General features: G+C 40.7%; 1 protein-coding gene across 1 annotated transcript in view; it reads left to right on the top strand.

Moving 5' to 3' along the window:
• Window positions 1–20,895, top strand: part of LOC306907183 (transcription factor COE3) — a gene marked incomplete at its 5' end in the record, with an annotated part of 86,376 nt that overhangs the window by 46,951 nt on the left and 18,530 nt on the right. Inside the window, 4 exons of the mRNA XM_079479124.1 lie at window positions 11,040–11,121; window positions 11,214–11,331; window positions 12,874–13,004; window positions 13,450–13,576. Of these exons, the coding sequence (XP_079335250.1) occupies window positions 11,040–11,121; window positions 11,214–11,331; window positions 12,874–13,004; window positions 13,450–13,576 (458 nt within the window). The remainder of the gene's footprint in view (window positions 1–11,039; window positions 11,122–11,213; window positions 11,332–12,873; window positions 13,005–13,449; window positions 13,577–20,895) is intronic.

Here is a 20,895-nt window from a genome sequence, read left to right as displayed (position 1 = left end):
GCATTACTGCTTTGATGTAGAAAATGAAAAAAAAAATGCCTATTTTATAATCATAAGAATATTATACAGGGCTTACTTCTGACTTTTTTAACTTTTCGATAAAAAAAAAAAAAGATAAATAAAATAAAAATATAGTTTGCTGTTATCAAGTCAGTCCACTCATGTTGCGTACAACCCCAAACCCCACAGCGCACCAGTTTAAATCCAGCATCCCGAGCGGCCAGCCTCCAATAAATCAATACGCTATCTGAGCGGAACTCCACGCTCCCAGTACATGGAGTAAATCCATTTTGCTGTTTAACAAACAAAGCAGTTTGCGTTTAGTGGGTGTAAGTTTGCAATCTGGAGGCAGTCATGGCTAAACGCTTGACCTCTCTTCTCCCAGCGTTGGCAGGTTTCTATCATTGTCATGTGATTACTCATTCGCTTCTGAGCTCTCTCAACACTCAGGGCCTTTCTGGCAGGTTTGAGGCGTACCAGACAAGAAGATGATTTGAGAAATGCGGCGGACCGGCGTTCATCAAATTTCGTCGGAATGTAAATGAAAACATGAAGACTTCACCTGCGGGCACGGCCGCTGGAGCTTGGATTGCGAGTACGGCTGCCGAACAGCTTCTCATTAAATCAAACTCACCCCAGCTGTGTACACTCACAGCCTGCCTGAGCGAAGAGACCGGGCTCTCCTCGCTCACTTGCAGCGACTTTAAACTTTGGGGAAGGTTCGAGCCCTCTCCGGGGGATCAGAACCAATGACCTATGATTGGCGAGATGTGTCTTGGTACGCTTTGTTCCTCTAAACAAAGCCCCATCAGTAAGAAATGAGGCGAGGATAGAAACTTGCGTACGATTTGCTGCTCACTGAGGCCTTGAGAAATGTGCGCCGTTCATCTGCTCATAGGTTCAGAGAAGATTGGCGTCCGTGTGTGTACGTGCGTGTGTGTTTGTTCCTCTGGAGTGTGTAACTGTCCTCAGTCCTGTCCAGGCCGTGCACACACGTCCAGATGGTGATGTTGGGTTCACCTTGTCCGTGACCGTTTCTTCAATGCAGCAGAGAATGAGGTGTGCCAAAACAGATGGATAATATTGGTCTGCTCTGTGATTTTAAAACCTGCATCTGGATTTTTTTTATCGTCTCTTTCTCGCTTACGCTCTCGTCAAGCCGAACAAAGAGCAAACTTTCATCTTTACTGGCAGCGCGGCCCGTTCGTGATAATTTGATTTTGTTTTTCGCCGTTGTAGGTTCTTGTTGAAAATAACGTCTCTCTCCCTCCATTATTTGTGTTGCAGTCGTGTTTAATTAAACGCAACGTCTGATGCGTCTCAAAATGGCCGCTCCTCTCTAAACACTTCAAAAGCTTGTGCAAATTACATCTTCTATGTAACCATTGCATCATGTGATTTCATAGCACATGTTGTATCTGGGGCTGATGCATCGCAACATCTTCTAGTCTTTATTCTCTTTTTATTTTCCCCAACTTCAAAAACAACGCATCACACACACTTCACATAAAGGAAAACAACTGACCCGAAGGCATTTGTGGTTCTTGCCCACGAGGTGGCAAAATATATATTTTTTACTGATTTGAGAATAACTGTGTGTGGCAACGAATATGAATTTCTTTCAATTGACAAACAAATGACAGGCGCGGTGCTTGGAAAGGTTAAAGTGGCATGAGCGAGATTAAAATGAGGCAACCTCCAGGCGTTATTCAAATGGAGGAGTTATTTTTAATTTTGCTTCAATAAAGCAAGGCGCTCAGCCATTTCTACCCAGATACTTAATTAAATACTTCACGCACTATATTAGTTTTGTGTTGCCTGCCGTCGGTTTGGAATGGTAATAGCCATAAAGAGTAACATTTGTCTGACAGATAAAGTGAGGTATAAATCACTTTTCCCCCCGAAGAACGATTTTGGAATAATAAAATACTCCTGTTTGCTGGCGTGAGAGAAATTATATTAGTTTCTACTTAAGGAGGCAAAGGCTATTTTACCAACTGACTCTTTTATTCTAGCAGTCTTAAGGAACTCTCGCACGTATCGCGCTGCACTCACTTAGCTCTGATTTACCTTGCGTTTGGCTTCGGTTTGGCAATCTACACAGTATCTGTATGTGTAGATAGATTTGAGGGAATCGATTTTAGATAATTTGTTTTATTGATATGAATTATATGATATGAGTTTTTTTATTGATCCTATTCCTAAAATATTTATAGTCTTATTGTAAACGATTCAAATGGTATTTCGAAGAAAAACAATCCTTGAAAATCTTGGTAAATCATCACAATGAAACGGGTTTCCTTTTCTGCTGATATCATCAAGCCCCTTTATAGCCCCTCCCTTCCAACAAGACCGGTCGATTTATAATAGATTAAATCAATCATAGGGTGCACCGTTTGATATTGAATTCAATAGTATCTACAGTGTTGTAAAACCTCAATACTTCAGTCTCTATTAAAACATTCCGTGTCATTTAAAACAATTTGGAGAAGTGGATATGTTTATTTTTTGGTACAGAACATTAACACAATTTCCCCCAGTTCTCATTTATTATGACTATAATTACTGTACTATTTTTTCTATACTTTATACTGTAAGTGAACCTTAGGGATCTCTTTTGTATACTGTAATATGCATTAGTCCCTAAATAGGAAAGAAGAAACTTTCACCACACTTTAAAATTTATTAATGTCATTACATTAAAGGGATAGTTTACCCAAATATTAAACTTCTGTCATGATTTACTCTGTCACACTGTCACACAAACCTATATGACTTTTGATCTACGGCAGAACACAAAATAAGTTATCAAAATGCTTTTAACAAGACAACGGCAGTACCCCTTGACTTGCATTCGTTTTGTGTCCACACAATAGAAGTGAATGGGAACAGCCATCGATCATTATGTCAACATTCAACAGGAAGTAAATGAGGACAGAATTAAAAGATTTCCCTTAAAATGACAAGATATCAAGACAAGGGACATTTATTTAAGCGAAACACTTTACAAAAAAACATATTTGGTTACTTGCTGGTTGTCGAACTTTAAAATATATGTATATTTGTGTAATATTTGCTAGTTCTTGTTGTTACCTTTCAAAGTACAATATTTGGTCTAAATTATGACACACAAAATAAATGTCCACAAAGACATTTAGTGCCACTGTACTGTATAATATTTGATGTAATACCACAAATCTGTCTCTGCTGAGTAAGACATCTCCTCACGGACGGCTTCTTCCAGTCGAGCATTGTTGGACGCCCATATTTCTCACTCTGTCTCCCATTCTGCAGGGCTTTTACTGGTGGCATCTGGTTCTCTCTCTCCCTCTGTTCCCCAATATGTTCCCAATCTGTCCACAGGGCCTTGACTTGCTCTAATCTACCACTTCATCTTCAGTGAATATATCCCATCGCTCGCTGGGCTTAGACAGGGAACCAGAACTGTCCTGCAGCGTGGAGTGTTCCAGACTCAATGAACATTGAATAGAATGGGTGTCATTCTTTAGCCGTGCATGCTCACACAACTGTGTTTGTAAACATTTTCGTGGTTTTATTGGCATACACACATACAAAAAACACTTGTACGCAGATATTATTGAATGAAACCCTCTCTTTTTGCAATGTGTTGTTTTTCCTTTAGTCCTAATGAGACATGGCTAATGGTTCCGCTATGAAAATCTATTGGCCGTTTTCTTGGCGTGTTTGGAGAGACTGTCTGTACACATCCAAGAAATATGTTTCTTGCGGCGCATTAATGAAGGAAGATTCCAGAAGTTAAAACTGTATGTCTTAAGCGTTTATGTCTCTTCCTGAGGTTGAGTGGCCTCAGACAGCACCGTTTCTCCTCGTATTTCCACCCACGAAAAAATCCTTCCCCTCTCTCTCTCTCCATCCGTGGTGCTTCTCCGTCTGAGGAAAAAACAGCCGGCCTGTGGGTGAAAAATGGGGCCATTTGGGCTTGTTTGTAAGTTCTGTCAAGAAGTAGCACCCCTGGCTTGGCCCGGTTAACAAATTGGATGTTTAATCTGGTGACATTCGTATCTGGGCCAAGGGCTAATGTATGTGTCTAAGAATAACTGGCCAGCCATGCTGATAGATGGGAAGCTATTATAGGCGGTATTTAAATCTGAGGGCACAATTCCTCTATTTCCATGGCGGGAGACTGACAGCTTGATTTCAACACTGGGGGGCTCGGATAGAGCTGTCAGCCTGCACACGTCAGGAAGGGATTTTCTTTGTTTTCTTTAACACTGTCTTCTCTTCCTCCTTTTACTTGATTGACTAGACAGGCTGTTAACCGTGATGGTAGAGATGGAAGGCAGTGTTGGAACGGGATGTAGATATAGTGCTTTTAGATAGAGATCTTTCACTTTAGTTCTCGACTCAATGCTGTCGGAGCGGTGCGTTGCAAGATTGTGTTTTCTGTGAGCCTATGAATGTTTAGAAGTGCTTGCTAGAGCGGACAACATCACTGATGCTATAGTTCATGGCAAGATTTAAACGCAGTGTTGTACTCTAAGTCTCATTGGGTGAACATGTGAGGCATACTGTAAGTAAAGGTTTGAATCTGACTTTCCAACTTTTTGTTTCCTCTCATTTAATGTCATCCAGTAAATGTGCCAAAAAATAAAAAAGTGTACATCAGTGAACTCACCTGGTGTCAAGCTCCCCCATACAAACATATTGTTCTCAGAGTCCAACGCAACGTGTTGCCTCCCGCTGTTTTACTGACAAGCCTAACAGTTTGATCTCCGTGTAGAGCAAAACATTATCTTAACACTGCCTGTTTTATTCACTGTGCCCTCTACTGTACACGTATGCCCGTTTCACACGCTAAATTCGGATGGAGACCAAAGTAAACCATCTGTTAGATCTGCCTCTCCTTCCCTCCAGTCAAAGCCACCGCAGCCAGAGTCCATTAAAATTCACATCGTATCATAAGAGATTGTATTCGTTGTGCTTAGCGTAATGATTCAGAGTTCACGGGAAAACGTGCAGTTTATGGCGTGCATGAGATGGTGGCAGGTTTCTGGAGTTTCAGTTATGGGCGTAATAAGCGCCTCCGCTCTGTTCAGGAAGTGCAGCCTGCAGTAATTGCTGATCCATTCCTCTGTTCTGAGGTCAGCCGAGCTTACGTGTGTTACATGTTCGCTCCTCTACGCATTTTGTCACGGATGGATTTTGACTTGAGGTACGAATGTGTACTTCGTCATGGTAAAAAAAGCCAAAATAAAGTGAAGGAGGGTCTTGAGGTAATCGGATCATAGTGGAGGAGTTTTTGCGTTGTACGTGTGTGATTCCTGTTCCTCAATCTCTGGTGTTAAGTACAAACAGTGCACAGTGACACTGTTCATCGGTTCAAACAAACACACCTTTTTTAATTTACCTCTTTACAGCCGTCTTTCCTATTTTGTCAGAGAGCAGATGGTGAAGTCATGGGTTTGTCTTCTCATCAGTGACTCTAGAAAGATATCTTTGTTAAGAGATAGATATCTTACAAAGCATCTGGGGAAACTTATACAAATAGGAGAACGGTCACACTTCAGTAAAGGGGGAAATTCTTGCTATTAACAAACCATTAACTACGATTTTCCCCAATAAACTCTTAATTTGTTGCTTATTAATAGGTAGTTAGGTAGATTATATAGGTTTATGTATCGGGTGCTTTATATTAACAGCCAATATGCCAATAATAGGCATGCCATAATAACAACTAGTTAATAGTGAGAATTTTCCCTATACTGAAATGTTACCAAGAGAACTGTTGGCATGAGCAGGTGCCCAACACATTATCTATCGTAACTCTTGTGATCTTCAGTAAGATGCTAACTAGTTGTGTTTGCTAAGTCATGCATCACTAGAACATGAGGTTGGGGATTTTAACAAACACCCAACCCCTGGTAACCATTCAGAACACCCTAGCAACCACATAGCAACACCCTGGTATTAATTAAGGTATTCGCTCTTTTTCCCGGGCAAACAACATTCACTTTTCTTTAAAAAATATATAAATTTTGATTAATAAAAAAAATAATTCATTCAGTCTTATCACCATTCGTTTTCAACCAAATTTCTTGTGAAATCGTTACCAAAAGCTCAAATTATAAATAATTATAAAATTATTACTATTGCGAATCAATGTTTTTTCCCAAAAAACGTGCCATTGTCACTAGTCTAATGTGAACACAGCCTACAAGTCTACAGTTCTGTTTAAGGGATAGTTCACTTGTACACAATGAAACCAAACTACACTGGCCCCCAGTGACTTCCATTGTATGAACACAAAACCACTAAGACATTTTTCAAAATATCTTCTTTTGTGTTCCACAGAAGAAAGATCCTCTTATCCTTTCTAACCTGTACATGGCTAAGTAAATGATGACAAAAAAAATTTATTTTTGGGTGAACAATCCCTTTAAAATGTATTTCCCAATGTTTTTCAAACTTATCAAACACGTCTCTCCTGATTTGGAGTTTTCAAACGAAGCGCAGGTTCTCTGTGGCTTTAAACCAGAGCTCATTATGAGTGGCTGTGATATGTGCAGGAGTCTGTATAAACTGCTTATTGTGTTCATAACAAAGGTAAGAGGCCAGAAGAGCAGACATTAGATGCAATGTAAAGGATGATACTGAGGAGAGAGAGAGAGACAGAGATCCCTTCTAGAGACTGTTTGAGTGCCTTATTAAATATTTAGTCTGATTGTACACGGTCCTGTAATTGCCATCTTGGCTAGTGAATAATTGATGACGTGTAGGAGAGCAAAAGAGAAGCCTAGTCTCTCTCTCTCTCTTTCTCTCTTCTCTCCCACACGTCCACACCTTGACGTTTTTTGTACACCTTTATTGTTAATATTATCTTGTCCTCATTAGCCAAGATGATTCCTGGAGAAATTAATGATATGATATAACAACCTTTAGTTGCTTCTTTTCTATGATTTTTTACAACATCATTTTTTGGGAAGCACTGAACTGCTGCGGGAAAATCTTTAAAAACATTCACACAAGCTGAGCTTAGTTGGTCGATCAGAGCAAATGTTTTAATTTTGGTCTTTTGATGATTTCACCGATTCCCTGAAATTCCCCCCAAAACTGTTGACAAAGAGGAGCATTGCGAGAGCAGAGCTTATAAATCCCTCCCCCCTTTTTAACCATCCCAAAGAAGCAAATCATTTCATAGAAAACAACTAATACAAATGGTGGCCGAGATTTGGAGCCATGGCAGCTTTTAAAAATACCTCTGCTGACATATTGATTTTTTTTTCTTTTTCTTCTTGCCTAACGTAATAAGTGAGAGACTCCAGGGATGTGTGTGTGTGTGTGTGTGTGTGTGTGTGTGAGAGAGAGAGAGACGATGTGTGAGCAGACAGAGATGCTCTTTTTCACACATCATGTGAGGATGCTTGTGTGTGTGTGTGTGTTTGTGGGACTGTACGTGTGTGTTGAGCAGTCGATATGGCTGATTTAACAAGCTGTATATGATAACTATAATGAGGGACTTCGGTATGTTTTTCTTGGAGAGTGTATCTGGATGAACAACACAAAAGGGATTTTCCTTCAGAACATGAGATTGAATGGCGGTAAAGTCCAATTGCAACAAAAGACTCCGTCGATCTTACATGTGTCTCTGGTAGAGTCAGAAAAGGTCTAAACAATGTCTCAAACAACTCGAAACATTTGATCGTTTATTTATTCATTCAAGGACAAATGATCTTAATACAGTATATAGCTTTCTCTATAAGGTCAAACAGAAACATGTAAAAAAATATCTGGAACACCTGGAGTAAGTGTTCAAATAAACACAAAGGTACAGTATTTTAAAGAATGCTTGTAACCAAACAGTTCTTGGTCACCATTGACTACATGTTTGGATCTAACATTTATCAAACTTGATTTGTTTCTACTGTACAGTACACCTACCTACAATCCAAAGCGCAAATTTGTTTTAATGGAGTGTAACTCGTAACATTTTTTATTAATCAATGTTCATCAGCATCGTTCATACAACATCCCAAATGTCCTTTACTTCTGTTTGTACTGAAGGATTGTAGTGGTCAGATGATTTACACGATAGAGTAAACACCAGTTGACATAACTGATGTCAGTCACTCGGTGGACAGGCCACAGGTGAGACAGAGCCAAAACTCCCATTCCGGTCTCTGTTCAGTCTCAGACCCCTTCCGTGCCGGTCCCCCGAGTTCGAGGGAGAGAAAGAATTGGAGTGGGTGCTCAGGACCAGCAGTAATTTCTGACTCGGTGTTGGAGGCACATTAAGGACTGACAGGGCCACACAGCCCCCTGTAATTGATTGCAGACCGGCGTAATGAGGTGACGGCTTACAACACAGACGCCAACTCTCTCATTATCTTTACCCACTTTTTTAAGAGCAGGGAGAGAGAGGGAGACAGGCGCAGAGAGAAAGACAGAGAGAAGGATAGAAAGAAACACTGAGACTAATAACCGAGCACCGGCTCTAGAAGGTCATTAATTATTTATGTTGTTTTAATAAGTTTTAGATGGGGAGGATGAGGTTCAACGTGAGAGTTAGACTTTCCCTTCTCTGTGTTTCTCTGTGCACACCTCAATTGGCCTGTTCTGTCATTCTGTCGTTTCCTATAGCTGTCTGTTCGTTTCATTCTGCGATCTTTGTATGACATATGATGTATAATGTAAGTCATTCGAAAGGTCTCCAGGAAAGAGATAGCCACAGTAAAAGTTAAAAACGCTCTGTGTCTTAGCTTTAGTTAATGTGGATTTTTATGTTAATATTTATTTATTTAATTATATTAATATTATTGTATTATAATATTATACATATATATTATATTTATTTCAATATAATTTATTTTTGTCATTATTTGTTTTATCATAGTCATGCTAATAACTGGTTTGCTTGACTCCGTGTTGCCAAAAGAAACAAACTAGACTCTAAACTGGTTTAAGTGTTTTAAGTCTTTATGAAGAAAGAAAATGACATACAATGGTTGAAAAATGATGCAAGCCAGATTTTAAACTTGCACTGCCAAGGTTTGCTGGACTATGTTGAATAAAACAATCTTTGTTAACAAGCCGAACATACATATATAAGAGTAAATATTACATCAATGAATTATTAAAGAGATTTACTCTTCATGTAATTTACTTTCTTCTGCACAACACAAAAGAAGAATGTTTATAATCAAACAACATTGGGCACCATTGACTTCCATTAGACATTTCTCCACAAGAATATATGGATAAATAAATGAATACTGAAATGTTTTTATTTTTGGGTGACTTATCCCTTTAACAACACTATAAGGATTTATATTTACGTTTATATTTAAATAATTTATAATGGATGTCCTAGAGAATAAATGCAAACAAATGGCCTTTTGACCTTTATTGTAAGTGCATGTTTGTCAAGAATCCGAAAATGTTTGCAAACTGAAGAACAAAACTACTACGATGACATTTGGCAGACAGTGTTGCTAGAGCTTGTTTCTAACCTGTGTTGTTCCTTTTACTGTCTGTCGGTTACTCTGGACCTTTTCAAAATCTGCCCTGCCTGTTTCTTTCCATTCGCCCCCGTTTTCCTGTCTGAGATCTCTATTCCACCCCGAGCCTTGTCATCTAAAAGCCCCCAATGCCACCCCCCCCCCCCATCCAGCACACACTTCCAAGCGCTGGGCTAGTCCGGCTCCGATCCGAAGGGAGCCGACCCGCTTTGAAGTGCTGCCGCTATTTCCAGGATGAGACCTGGAATCTCACATTCCCTGTCAACTCCTGCCCAGTGGCAGATGGAGAAGTCTAGACCTATGAGACACGCGTCACGTGCTCCTCTCCCCCTCCACGCCCTCGCATCTCGCTATCTCTCTCTCTATATTCCTGCCCTGTCTGCCATTCCAGAACCGGCAGATCTTGCCCTCCGATCCGGGCAGAGTTCTCTGCTTTCAAATGGTGACCGGGGTGGTGATAAACACAGTCCTCCTCTAATATCTGAGAAGAGTTTCACTTACAAAGCTTGTCTCCTGCTGTGTTTTAATTCAATCCTTATTGATCCATATCTCTCCTTCCAAGGACTCCAATATCATATGAATGGTGCTCAGGGATGGGTTCCCCTTATTATTGTATTCCATGGCCATAAAGGGCATTAGCAGCCAACAGACCAACCCAGATCAAGTATCAGTCGATACGAACTAAAGAGAACAAGCTTTCTCTCTCTTTTTCTGCCTCTCTCTCTCTGTCTGTCTTTCTCGCTAGATTTCTCGGTATCTCTCTATTCTCTTTAAGGGCGTCTAAAGTATATACTGTGATTATGTCATGTGGTAAAGTGAGATCCTAAAAATCGCTTGAGTTAGCACTGTGTGTTTTTAAAGATATTGTTACTGTCTTATTAGAGAGAAATCAATGCCGTCTGCAGATAGCGGCCATTTATATCACAGACATAGGGGCTTTTCTTGCCACCGTCTCGCTCAGCATCTCTCGCTCCGCGCGCTCTGTGGGGCGGCAGCGATGGAGGTTATCCCGTGGTTAATGTGACATGGCTGTCTGCGACCTTGCTGGTTGTTAACTGCCCGGATTATTATTGTGATAATGTGGCAATTAAAAGGAAAGCACTCCATCAAAATAGTAGGGCTTATAGTCTCGGAGATGAATGCGTAGAGATTACCAGCCAGGGGAAATGCATTAAGACTGCAATCCATTTTTTTACTGTAGCCTACCTCCAGCAGAGGAGGCCATTACGGCTCATCTTCATTGATATCCATTCCCGATCAATAGGGCCAGGGTGAGGTAAAAAAAAGAGTAAATCAACAAGGCAGAGTTAGTCTTCAATATAAAGGATGAAAAATCAAAGCTCATCTCTAATTACACATCTCATGTCTATACGAGAGTCTGCTCCGAGCATGCGGACTAAATCACTTACTGACAGCTATTAGCGTGCCATGTGCGGTTTCATCTTGCTGACTGTAAATATTGCATACTATTTGCAGTCGGAGGCCTTTAAATGGTTTTACGTAAGTGACTCAAGAACGATGTTTGTGTTTCTTCTTTTCCAGATTTTTCCTGAAATTCTTCTTAAAGTGTAATCAGAACTGCTTGAAAAATGCAGGGAACCCCAGAGACATGAGGCGGTTTCAGGTGAGAATTTAGGTTATAGAGGATTAAAAACAGCTGATCTCATGAGGTGGGTGGACACATGGCCAAATAAACAATCTTTGTGCTCTTTATAGGTGGTGGTTTCCACTACGGTGAATGTAGATGGTCATGTCCTGGCAGTTTCAGATAACATGTTCGTCCACAACAACTCCAAACATGGGCGGAGGGCGAGGCGCCTGGACCCCTCTGAAGGTAGAACGCACACATCACATGTGGCTAATTCTCATGTAGAAAGCTTTCATTTTTCGGATGTCCGGCTATTCAGTATAATTCGCTTAGATTTTTTTTACTCCACGGTTATCATAGCAAAATAATGTACAATAAAGATATTATTGCAATATCTATTTTTATCAAGAATTTTACTCTCCGTGGCACCGTGGTTGGTGATGTGACAATAAAACTGATTAGAATTGTTCTATATATAATGCAATTTATATAATAAGGTAATTTTATATAGTTTGTTTTCTGTTTTCCATTTTTTTGGCCTATGACTTAGATCCAAAATAAAAGTGTAAAGAGTCCAAATACCATTTTTAAATGGGTGCTGTTGAATTATTTATGATACCATTTTAACATGATATAGAAAATCATGGGTTTTAACATCACGGTTTCAATGTTGGACTATTGTGACACCCCCATTTACAATATACTGTATAGAAATAACCAGAGATTTAGTTTGAGATTTAATGAAAAGAAAAGTCAAACCTCCCAGCGCTACATGCTATCAATCCTCACCTACTTCTTCGTGTACCACAGATAAATCGGGTTCTGTGCATCTGTGAAGTCGAGTTGCACTGGATAATCTTACCTTTGATATGATAAAAGTTTGCACAGAACTTCACATCCCTGCTGACCTAAGAACAGTTCCTGTATGTAGGAATTTTAGATGAGCTCTGCGATTGTGAACAGTCACTGTGAAATCACCAACACCCCTGTGTTGAAACTTCTAAAAAAAGAAAGTCATTGGTGTACTTCAAATAAGACTGTTTAGTAATTCTCTGAAGATCTAAAAAGATGAAGTGGAAGTCACTGACAGCAATGCATTGTGGAAAACAGGCAGGCTTTCATCTTCACTGCACAAGAATACCCATGCAGGTATTGAAATGGCAACAGCTGTTCCTTTCCACCCCAACAGGTGAATGCAAATCACGCCCAATGGTTTCCTTACTTTCATCTATTCATTGTCACAGGAATGAAAATTTCCCGTTTCCAGATAATGTTTACCTCCACAACAAAGAAAACTTTCATAAGCATTCTGAAGTGACCTCAAGTCAAAAGTTTTCAATCGTTGCATCCCGGGGATGTTGTTCGAGTAAAGTCGTGAACATGCAGTAATGTGGTGGGAAGTTGCTCAAACGGCCCCTTGGTTTGGCTGTTAGCTCACTGAGCAGCGACCAATCAATTCACGGTCATAGCCGGTGGAGACTGGGCCAGTCATTCAGTCAGCCTGTCTGCCTCCAAACTCATAGACGGATTTACGATAAAAGACAAAAAAACTTAATGGTTTTATTGAGCTGAGTGGTGCACAGACACCAAAGGAAGAAAAAAACAAATGAGCTCTTACGGTCATCCGACTTCCTGTTATTCTTTTTTTTCGTTTGCGTTGAGGATAATCAGACAGTAGAGCAAAACATTTCAGTTCAGATCAGTTTACCAGAATTGTTTCAAAACGTATAAGAATGTTGACACTGTTCTAACGCAGATTGTGTTATGTGATCTTGTTTTCCGAAGCAGCCACTCCATGCATTAAAGCAATCAGTCCCAGTGAGGGATGGACGACTGGAGGGGCCACCGTCATCATCATTGGCGACAACTTTTTCGACGGATTACAGGTGGTCTTCGGCACAATGCTGGTGTGGAGTGAGGTATGTTATGAAATATAAATGTATTAAGCTTTGAACATCCCTATGTATTTATTTATTTATGGTATAGAAACTTAATTGTATTTTACAATAATATATATATATATGTGTATATTTTTTTATTAATTATTATTTTTAGTTGTATACAAATGATATACAATTAAAAATAGATTAATTATTTGGTTATTAAATATAAAATTATTAAATAGATTTTACTTTTTAATATAAAAATAATAAATAATAAAAAGTACTTAATTAAATTACCTTTTAAAATGTTACAGTTTCAGCCTTCTGGTTTTAGAAGCAAATGCAAAAACTACAACATCTACTACACTATATGACTAAAATCTATAACTCGCTCCTTTAAGTAATGAATCTGTTTTTAAATTGAAGAAAGTGTTTGAGTATTGATTGTTGACCACTGAACGTGCGCTCTTATTGCTTCTAGCTCATCACACCTCACGCTATCCGGGTGCAGACACCCCCTAGACACATCCCTGGGGTCGTGGAGGTCACACTTTCCTACAAGTCCAAGCAATTCTGCAAAGGAGCTCCTGGGCGCTTTGTCTACACAGGTATACAACACTTACCACTGCCTGGAGCATCACGTTTTTATAGGTTGATCTTTGCATGTCTTTTCATCCATTTTCTCAAGTGCTTCTCCTTTCTTTGTTAACATATAAGTCTGCTTTTCGGTCCTTAAAGACAGCGTGCTTGTTCCACAATGTTGGTTGTGTCTTTACCTTTTGGCGATGTCCATTCTCCTGTGTCCAAGTATCATTTAGTCAAATCGATGCTTTTCATCCAGCGTTTATTTCATCAGAATAATCCAGTTGCCAGTCAAGGAAGGCAAAAGGTCAGATCAAGGACTGTTTGGTCCGATAAGAAAATGTCAGGCCTGTGTTCGGTCTGTCTGTAAAACATCAGCTTTATCTCAATGTACTTCCCGCTCTCTTTGTTCAAAGCGCCCCTCATTCAGATGCACTGGCCGTGTAAGCAGCAAAAAGAGACACTTTTACAATGGAGCGGACGAGCCGGTCTTACTTTCGGCCGTTGCTTTGCAATGCTAATGTCTGCTTGGGCCGACAAGGTGATTTGACTGACAGTTATACTGTGTGTGGCTTTTACATTGCCACGCATTGAGAATGGCTTGAATTTTTCTTAAAGTTCAAAAGAAGATTCTGTTGCAAATTGTAAAGATGAATGGGACGGACCTGTGGAATATCTTTGAGTCAGAAGGCAGCAATAGAACTCAAGTCAGGTCACACAAGATAAAGGACAGGGTCTTGGACACGTGACATCATTGCATAAAACAATCTAATGTATAGTATAGATTCATTATAGAAAACAAGTTCTTCAAACTTCTTCTTTTTTCTTTTATAAAATAGTTTCCTGTAAGAAACAATATACCTTTTTCGCACACTGCATGCCTAATCTTGTTTCCCAGAATGCATCTTTGTACACTGCAAATTAGATTCACGCATACATATTTTAGACCATGGATGCACGGACGTACATCCGGCATCTTATTTATTGTGCCAGAGATGTGTGATATTCATGAATGTGAAATTTGAAGCAGGCTTTTAAATACTAAATAGGCAGACTGTGTATAATTGAAGAGGAATGAGAGAGCATCCAACCTCAATGATGTCTTTCCCATAAGCCTCAGTGAGCTCAAATTTACACTGCATTCCAGCTCGAATCAAACTCACTCCTTATCGTCAGACCCTTCCAAATGAACGCCAGCCAGTTTGAATATTTTGAAAGAGATACATTTAGGTCATCAGAAATTAAGCGTCCGGCCGTAGGGAATGGGAGGGGGATCGGTGGATATGGACTGTACTGTACATTAGCGAAAGAGACTAGCAACTCTGCGCAGACACACATTATTTTTATCATATTCCTTTTATCTGTCTTTCATTAGCAGTAATGGAGCCCAGAAGTGCATCAAAGGCGGTCAATGTGCCCATTGCACTGATTGTAGGCTGACGGTCTTATCTTTGGTGGAGCGGGGAGCACAAAGACAAGTAGCAATGCTCAGAGACATGTCTTCTATACAGTAGTTTTAACGCCAGCACAGGAAGTGATCTCACAATCATCTGTCTGAAGCATCTGAGGCTGTTGTGGGAAATGTTCTGCTTTCTGAAACAGCTGGCTGTTGCTTTGCTGTTGCAATTGTGTTGAGGGAACAGTCCTTAGAAATCAGCTAAACAAACTAGCTCAAGCCAAACTTGACAAAGAGGGTCTGATTTAGATTTGAACGGAGTTTGAAGAGACAAATTTTAAATATTCTTTTTATATTTTTGTAGTTTGTGAAACATTTTTTTATTAAATCAATAAAGTGTACTTAATTTATAGATAGAATTTGACTTAATTTTATATTTTATAATAAGATAATTATAATAAATATTATTGTAGAATAAAATACTGTAAAAATATGTATAAACAGTTCTTTTGAATCGTACAGAAATATTCAGTTCAATTCAAATTCTATTGCACCTTTTAAAAAAATTCACACATCAAACATTTTTTCAATATTTATTGCATTTTATAGCAACTATTAACATGAGCGATACTGTAGAATCATCTCTATAAATCTATATACATTATTAAATTAACAATAGATCTGTCTAAACAATCTCATGCAACATTGTACAGTACGCCAGCGATTCTCAAGGGGGGGGGGGCATTTTATGAAATATAGAAATCTATGATACATTATGCACAAAGAAACATGAGAAAACCAACAGAATTGATGTTCCAGCATCGTACATTTGAATATGTTTTTGGTTTAATTAAAATGCAATGTTTAAGATCATAAGTCTTTATTTGGGGGGCCACAAAGCGATACACCCACCACAGAAGGGGCCATACAACGAAAAAGTTTGAGAACCACTGCAGTACACCGCCGATCGTAACTGTAAAAACAATTGTCTTTGGGAATGTAATCGGACGACTTAGTGATTTTGTTGATGTACACCTCTACTTCCCAACGATAGCTAGCACTACAGGGAATGTCAAAGATTGGCTCTCTTTTCACGCGTAGCACGGGCTAGTTAGGACATCTTGTTAGATTAGCAGAACGTTAAGTCCATTCTCACTTTCTGTGTTGCAGCTGGTACCTGATAACTATTACTGCACTCTTTCTCACATTTACCCTCTTCTGTCTCATTCTCCCGCCGGAGAGATCTTCTTCACTTCTATTCTGTGCTAGTTCTGCTTTCTGCCTGCATGCATCATTAAGTCCTTCAGTCCACGAGTGCTTGTCTCTCTCTCCCTCTCTCTCTCTCTCTGGGGGTTAGGACTCCCCAGGTGTTAGGTTTGGAGGAAGGAGGGCGAGATGAGTGTGAAGTGCCTGAGGGTATTGACTTTCCTGGGAAAACACAGCTCTCTAAAATCAGTAGCCAAATACTGCAATAACTCAACAGCCATTGATCGTCTTTCCCCCACGGCCACATTGATCTATACATTACAAGCTTTGAGACTGGCGGCATGGATCCAGCTTACGCTAACACAACCCTCCCAATCATCAGTAACTTACTGCCACTGCCATAATAATCATAATAATACATGTGACGAGAAGTAATGTATTCAGTTTGATACAGCTAAATGACAGCAAGGTAGTAAATCACGCCCCTGGTTTGCTAGCTTGTACCTGTAGTACTTTATAAACAAGGGTGTTTGGTTGTACTCGGGCTACAGTGTAGCCGCTACACTATTAAAAAATAATGTTTTTGTGTAACGTGAAGACAATAGTTTGCACAATGAATTTTTATTTAAGAATTACATTTATGTTTATGCATCTGGCAATGAAGCTATCCAAGCTATACTCTAAATCGTGTCCCTTGGGTATCAAACCCATCCACGTAACAGGAACACATACATTAAAGTCTCCCATTTGTCAGTATCATTTTATTTGATTTATTTAATTGCAGTCAAGGAAATGCATCTGAATAAACTAACAGTTGTTTCTGAAGCATCCTTACATCTTCTTGAGAGGGAAAGGGTTTTATTCCCCTAGCGGTGCTGTATGCATTCCAAGCAATTGCACAATATCCTGGAGACAGTGGCTGAGAGGACTGGAGGTGCAGGACTGTTAATATGAAGTATACTAGTCTCCAGGGCAGCTAAGTGCCTGTCAGAACATGCCTGATGTTCTTCAGGCTGACAGCCTTTGGCATCGCAAACAAGAGCCATAGCATCTTTGCTGAGACCCGAGACCGAGACCTTGTTTTAAGAACTAAGGGTCTCCTCAATAGGGTGATGGGTTACGCAGGGGCAGAATAAACGACCAACTTGACCACCTGCCTAACTAGTTGTCTACTCTGGCATATCCTTAATCTCTCCTTGTTTGAGCAGCTATTGTAGAAAAGGGGTTGTTTTGTGAAGCTAATGGCCACCATGGGGTTGTAGATTGGGCTGTATCGCTCCCGGGGGGTTACTCTGGGCGTACACTGTTTTTGGTCACTAAATCTTCATCTGCAGCACACTTCATACATTACGCTATTGCCAAAGTGAATGTAAAACTTTATAGCGCTCCTAACTGTGTTTGTTTCAGAATTGCAGCTCTGTTGAGAGTCTTGCAGAAATGTAGAGATGCGGTGCTGGAGCAGACGTGGGGAATCGGTGTAAGGGTGGGATTGGATGTCAAAGCCGCGCAACAAAGATTTCTCAATCTAGTTTGAGTGAATGTAATTGCCGCAGCCTGGGGCCAAAAGAGTTGATTGGAAAACCAAGGAGCTCCCAGCTGGTATGCAACTTAATGTCACAGGCTGGTTTTGGAACCTGCTTTTTGTGTTCGCACATCAGCCAGAAGTTCTGGCGCCGTCCGGTGCACAAGCTCTTTAAATCTGGCACTTAAGCTTAATGGCACAAGCCTGGTGGACGTGGTGCCTGATGTTTCTCAAAGGCCGTTCCCATACACGCAGCTCGGAGAGGGACCAGGAGCAGTTCACTTGTTGCCCAGACCGTGGAACAATGGGCCACTTTGTTACCTTTTCATCCTCCGCACGGGCAGATGGAACACATTAGTGTAACGTTCCACTGGATGAGCACCGCGGGGCTGTCGAGCACGTAGAGCGGCACCCGGTATGATGTCATCATTTCGTACAGTTGTTTCACAGCTTGGATGCTCATGTGTTTGAGAGACTCGCTCTAGGAGGTGGTCTGTCAACATCATCCTGACTATGGCATTTATTAGTCAGTTACATTAACAGTAGCTCTCAAATCTTCTATTTTAGCCAAAAGTAAGTTGCTATTACTAAAAGGGGAAGTTAATCCAAAAGTAGAAAGAAATAAGGTTGTACATGTGAAACAGCATCAAATGCTTAGATTAAAAGTCTAGTGGTTTGAGTGCTACTATAGCTATCAGTATCTCTTTTTGCTTTACTACAATCACACACCACGGACAGTACAAACTCTTCCTATAACTCGAGTGAAGCGGAAAAAGTGAAGCGGTGATATGAAATCCCTTCTTTTAACTCCACTAGTTCACTCTCTTTTTCTTCTTCTCTCCTTAGAGACACACTAGTGACGTAGTCCTGCTGATTACCGCTTGCATCCGTTTGTCGTGCCGGCTAGATATGTTAATCATCCACTGGGTAATTGCCTCTGTAGCGCCTTGATTAAGTTGAGTGACACGTCAAGAAAGTGTGCCTCAAAGCCATACTTCCCCCACCTGAGGAGGCTGTTATTATTTTGGAGTCACAGCCTAAAGTGTCCCCCCGTGAAACGACTAATTATCCAACATTGGTTCCACAGGTCTCCTCTTAAAGAGAAAAGTGTCTCCTTTGATAGTGAATATGAATCCCGGCTCTGTAGAGGAAAGTCACGTTCCCCTGGTGTAGAAATGCCCTCTGTAGCTCATCAAAGGCTCCTCTTCTTACATTCCTAGTTCACTACATTCAGTAGTCTCACACACACGCACGACTCGAGTGATATAACAGCCCCTGTGAATTCCCGAAATATATAAACCCCACCACGCACCTTTAAAGCCAGACAATATTTCAGGGTGTGATGTCACACAGGGGTAAACTAAGGTCAGATCACATAGCTTGGCTTTCCTAATTGCTGCCATAACAGCGGAGCGCGTTCAAGCCATAATTAAAAGTGTGCGGTTTGTTTCAGTGTGAGTGGAGCTCTCTGTTGACTGTGTGCTTGAAGAGGCCAGGGTGGGCTTTTCTTCATCTTCCCTGGTGGCTCTCCACTTTAAAGAAGCCTGCGCGGCCTGCCTCTACTGTCAATCACAGTTTAAAGTTCATGAAATTTCTATGAGGATCGATCCAGGGAAGAGGAGGTTGGGGTGTTTGGGGGTTGCAAGGAGCAGTCCGCAATGATTGATCAGAACTTGCACTTTGAATCTCACTTCTTGTTTTATTCTTTCAGACTGGTGCGGTGGTGTGCATTCAGATTTTTCCCTCCATAGTGAAGGCTGCGGTCGCAGCCGCATGGGCAACACGTTTGCATCTGTTCTGACCTTTCTGATGCAATGACGGATGGGTTCAAATCAATGGCACGCTATAGGGGGTCTTCAGACGTTTGTCAACAAGCTAGATCGGCGACCCGGCAGCGACAGCGGGGGCGACACTTGACAGACTAGAGCAGGAAAACAAATCGCTTCCTTTCCTTTCGCACCCCTCACATCGCCCCGTTGTGCATCCGCAAATGTCTTCCCTCTAAAGAGTAGACCGCCAATCTAAGTGCTGCAGGTGGAAGAACCGCCCGCTCGGGGCGATTCTCTCCCATATCAATCATGTAGCACATGAAAATGAGAAATTGAGGCGTGTTGTGTCGGAATCCGAGCCCGCAACAAATTCCCCATTCCATCAAAGCACCTCCCACGGATGGCGCAGGGCTTGATCAAGTGTTTTAGATGGATCGTGGGCTCCATCTGAAATCTTTCAGTCTGCGTTAGAGGGAGACCGCCGAAATAGCCTCTCTCTGAATCCCGTAGACACAAGGTTGGCCGGGAGGGGCGTGACTATGCTTACAATCAGGACATCATGGGGGTTAAAGAAGAGTGAACGGAATAGATATGTCACCTAAAGAGCTCCAATTTTGAAAATGTAGACGCCAACGGGGAGAAGAGAAACATGATCGGTCAGAGGCCCTTTTGGAAAGTGGGGATACGAGAATGTAAATAGAAAAACAGAGGAGGGTAAATAGATGTAAGTCCAGATGTAAACAAATGCAGTGTATACATATTTGGCTTTAGATGGGTTGGAAATGTGGGGGTCGGGAGTTTTAGATGTCTAAGAAATGTGTTTTGATAATTTTTGGAGGTCTGTGCGAGATCCAGACCAACTTAAAATAACTATAAAAAAAGTTTTCAGTACCGTTTATACTGTATGTTTGCATTCAAGCTATATTATCTTATAGGTGCGTGTGAATTCCTTAAGAATCCATTAAAAAAGGCTGTGATTGACCAATCAGAGAATTGTGTCGACAGTAATCACACTTACAGTATCCTTTGTTGGTTTGTTGGTTGTTTTATTTCTTTCCAGAATATATCACACCCGTAATGCATTAGAAAGCATTGCCCTCATTAGGTTTGGCATCATGAATTGGTAACTGTTGAGTGCTTTCCCAGTCAGCCCAATATGACCTCTGACCTCCGTGTAGTGTGTAATAAGACCGGAGAGGTATGCTGGGATTGATTTCAGAGTTGCACGCACTACGTCTAATTCGCTAGATAGATAGAGCCACAGCGAGCTGTGTGCAATGCAGGTTAACTGCATGCTATAGGTCAATAGTTCTCTGTTTTTGCGTGAGAGGATTGCGATGCGTTGAAGGGCGAGGATGCAGGGTGCAGTGGTGTACAGATGTACAGAAGAGCAAAAAGTACAAAAGCATCAACCGTAATAAATTAAGTACAAGTGTCTCTTTTACCTAATTC

The sequence above is a fragment of the Barbatula barbatula genome (assembly GCF_947034865.1).
Source record: "Barbatula barbatula genome assembly, chromosome: 18".
Classification (NCBI taxonomy): Eukaryota; Metazoa; Chordata; class Actinopteri; order Cypriniformes; family Nemacheilidae; genus Barbatula; species Barbatula barbatula.
The sequence above is the reverse complement of the archived record's forward strand: the minus strand, read 5'-3'. Positions and strand labels throughout refer to the sequence as shown.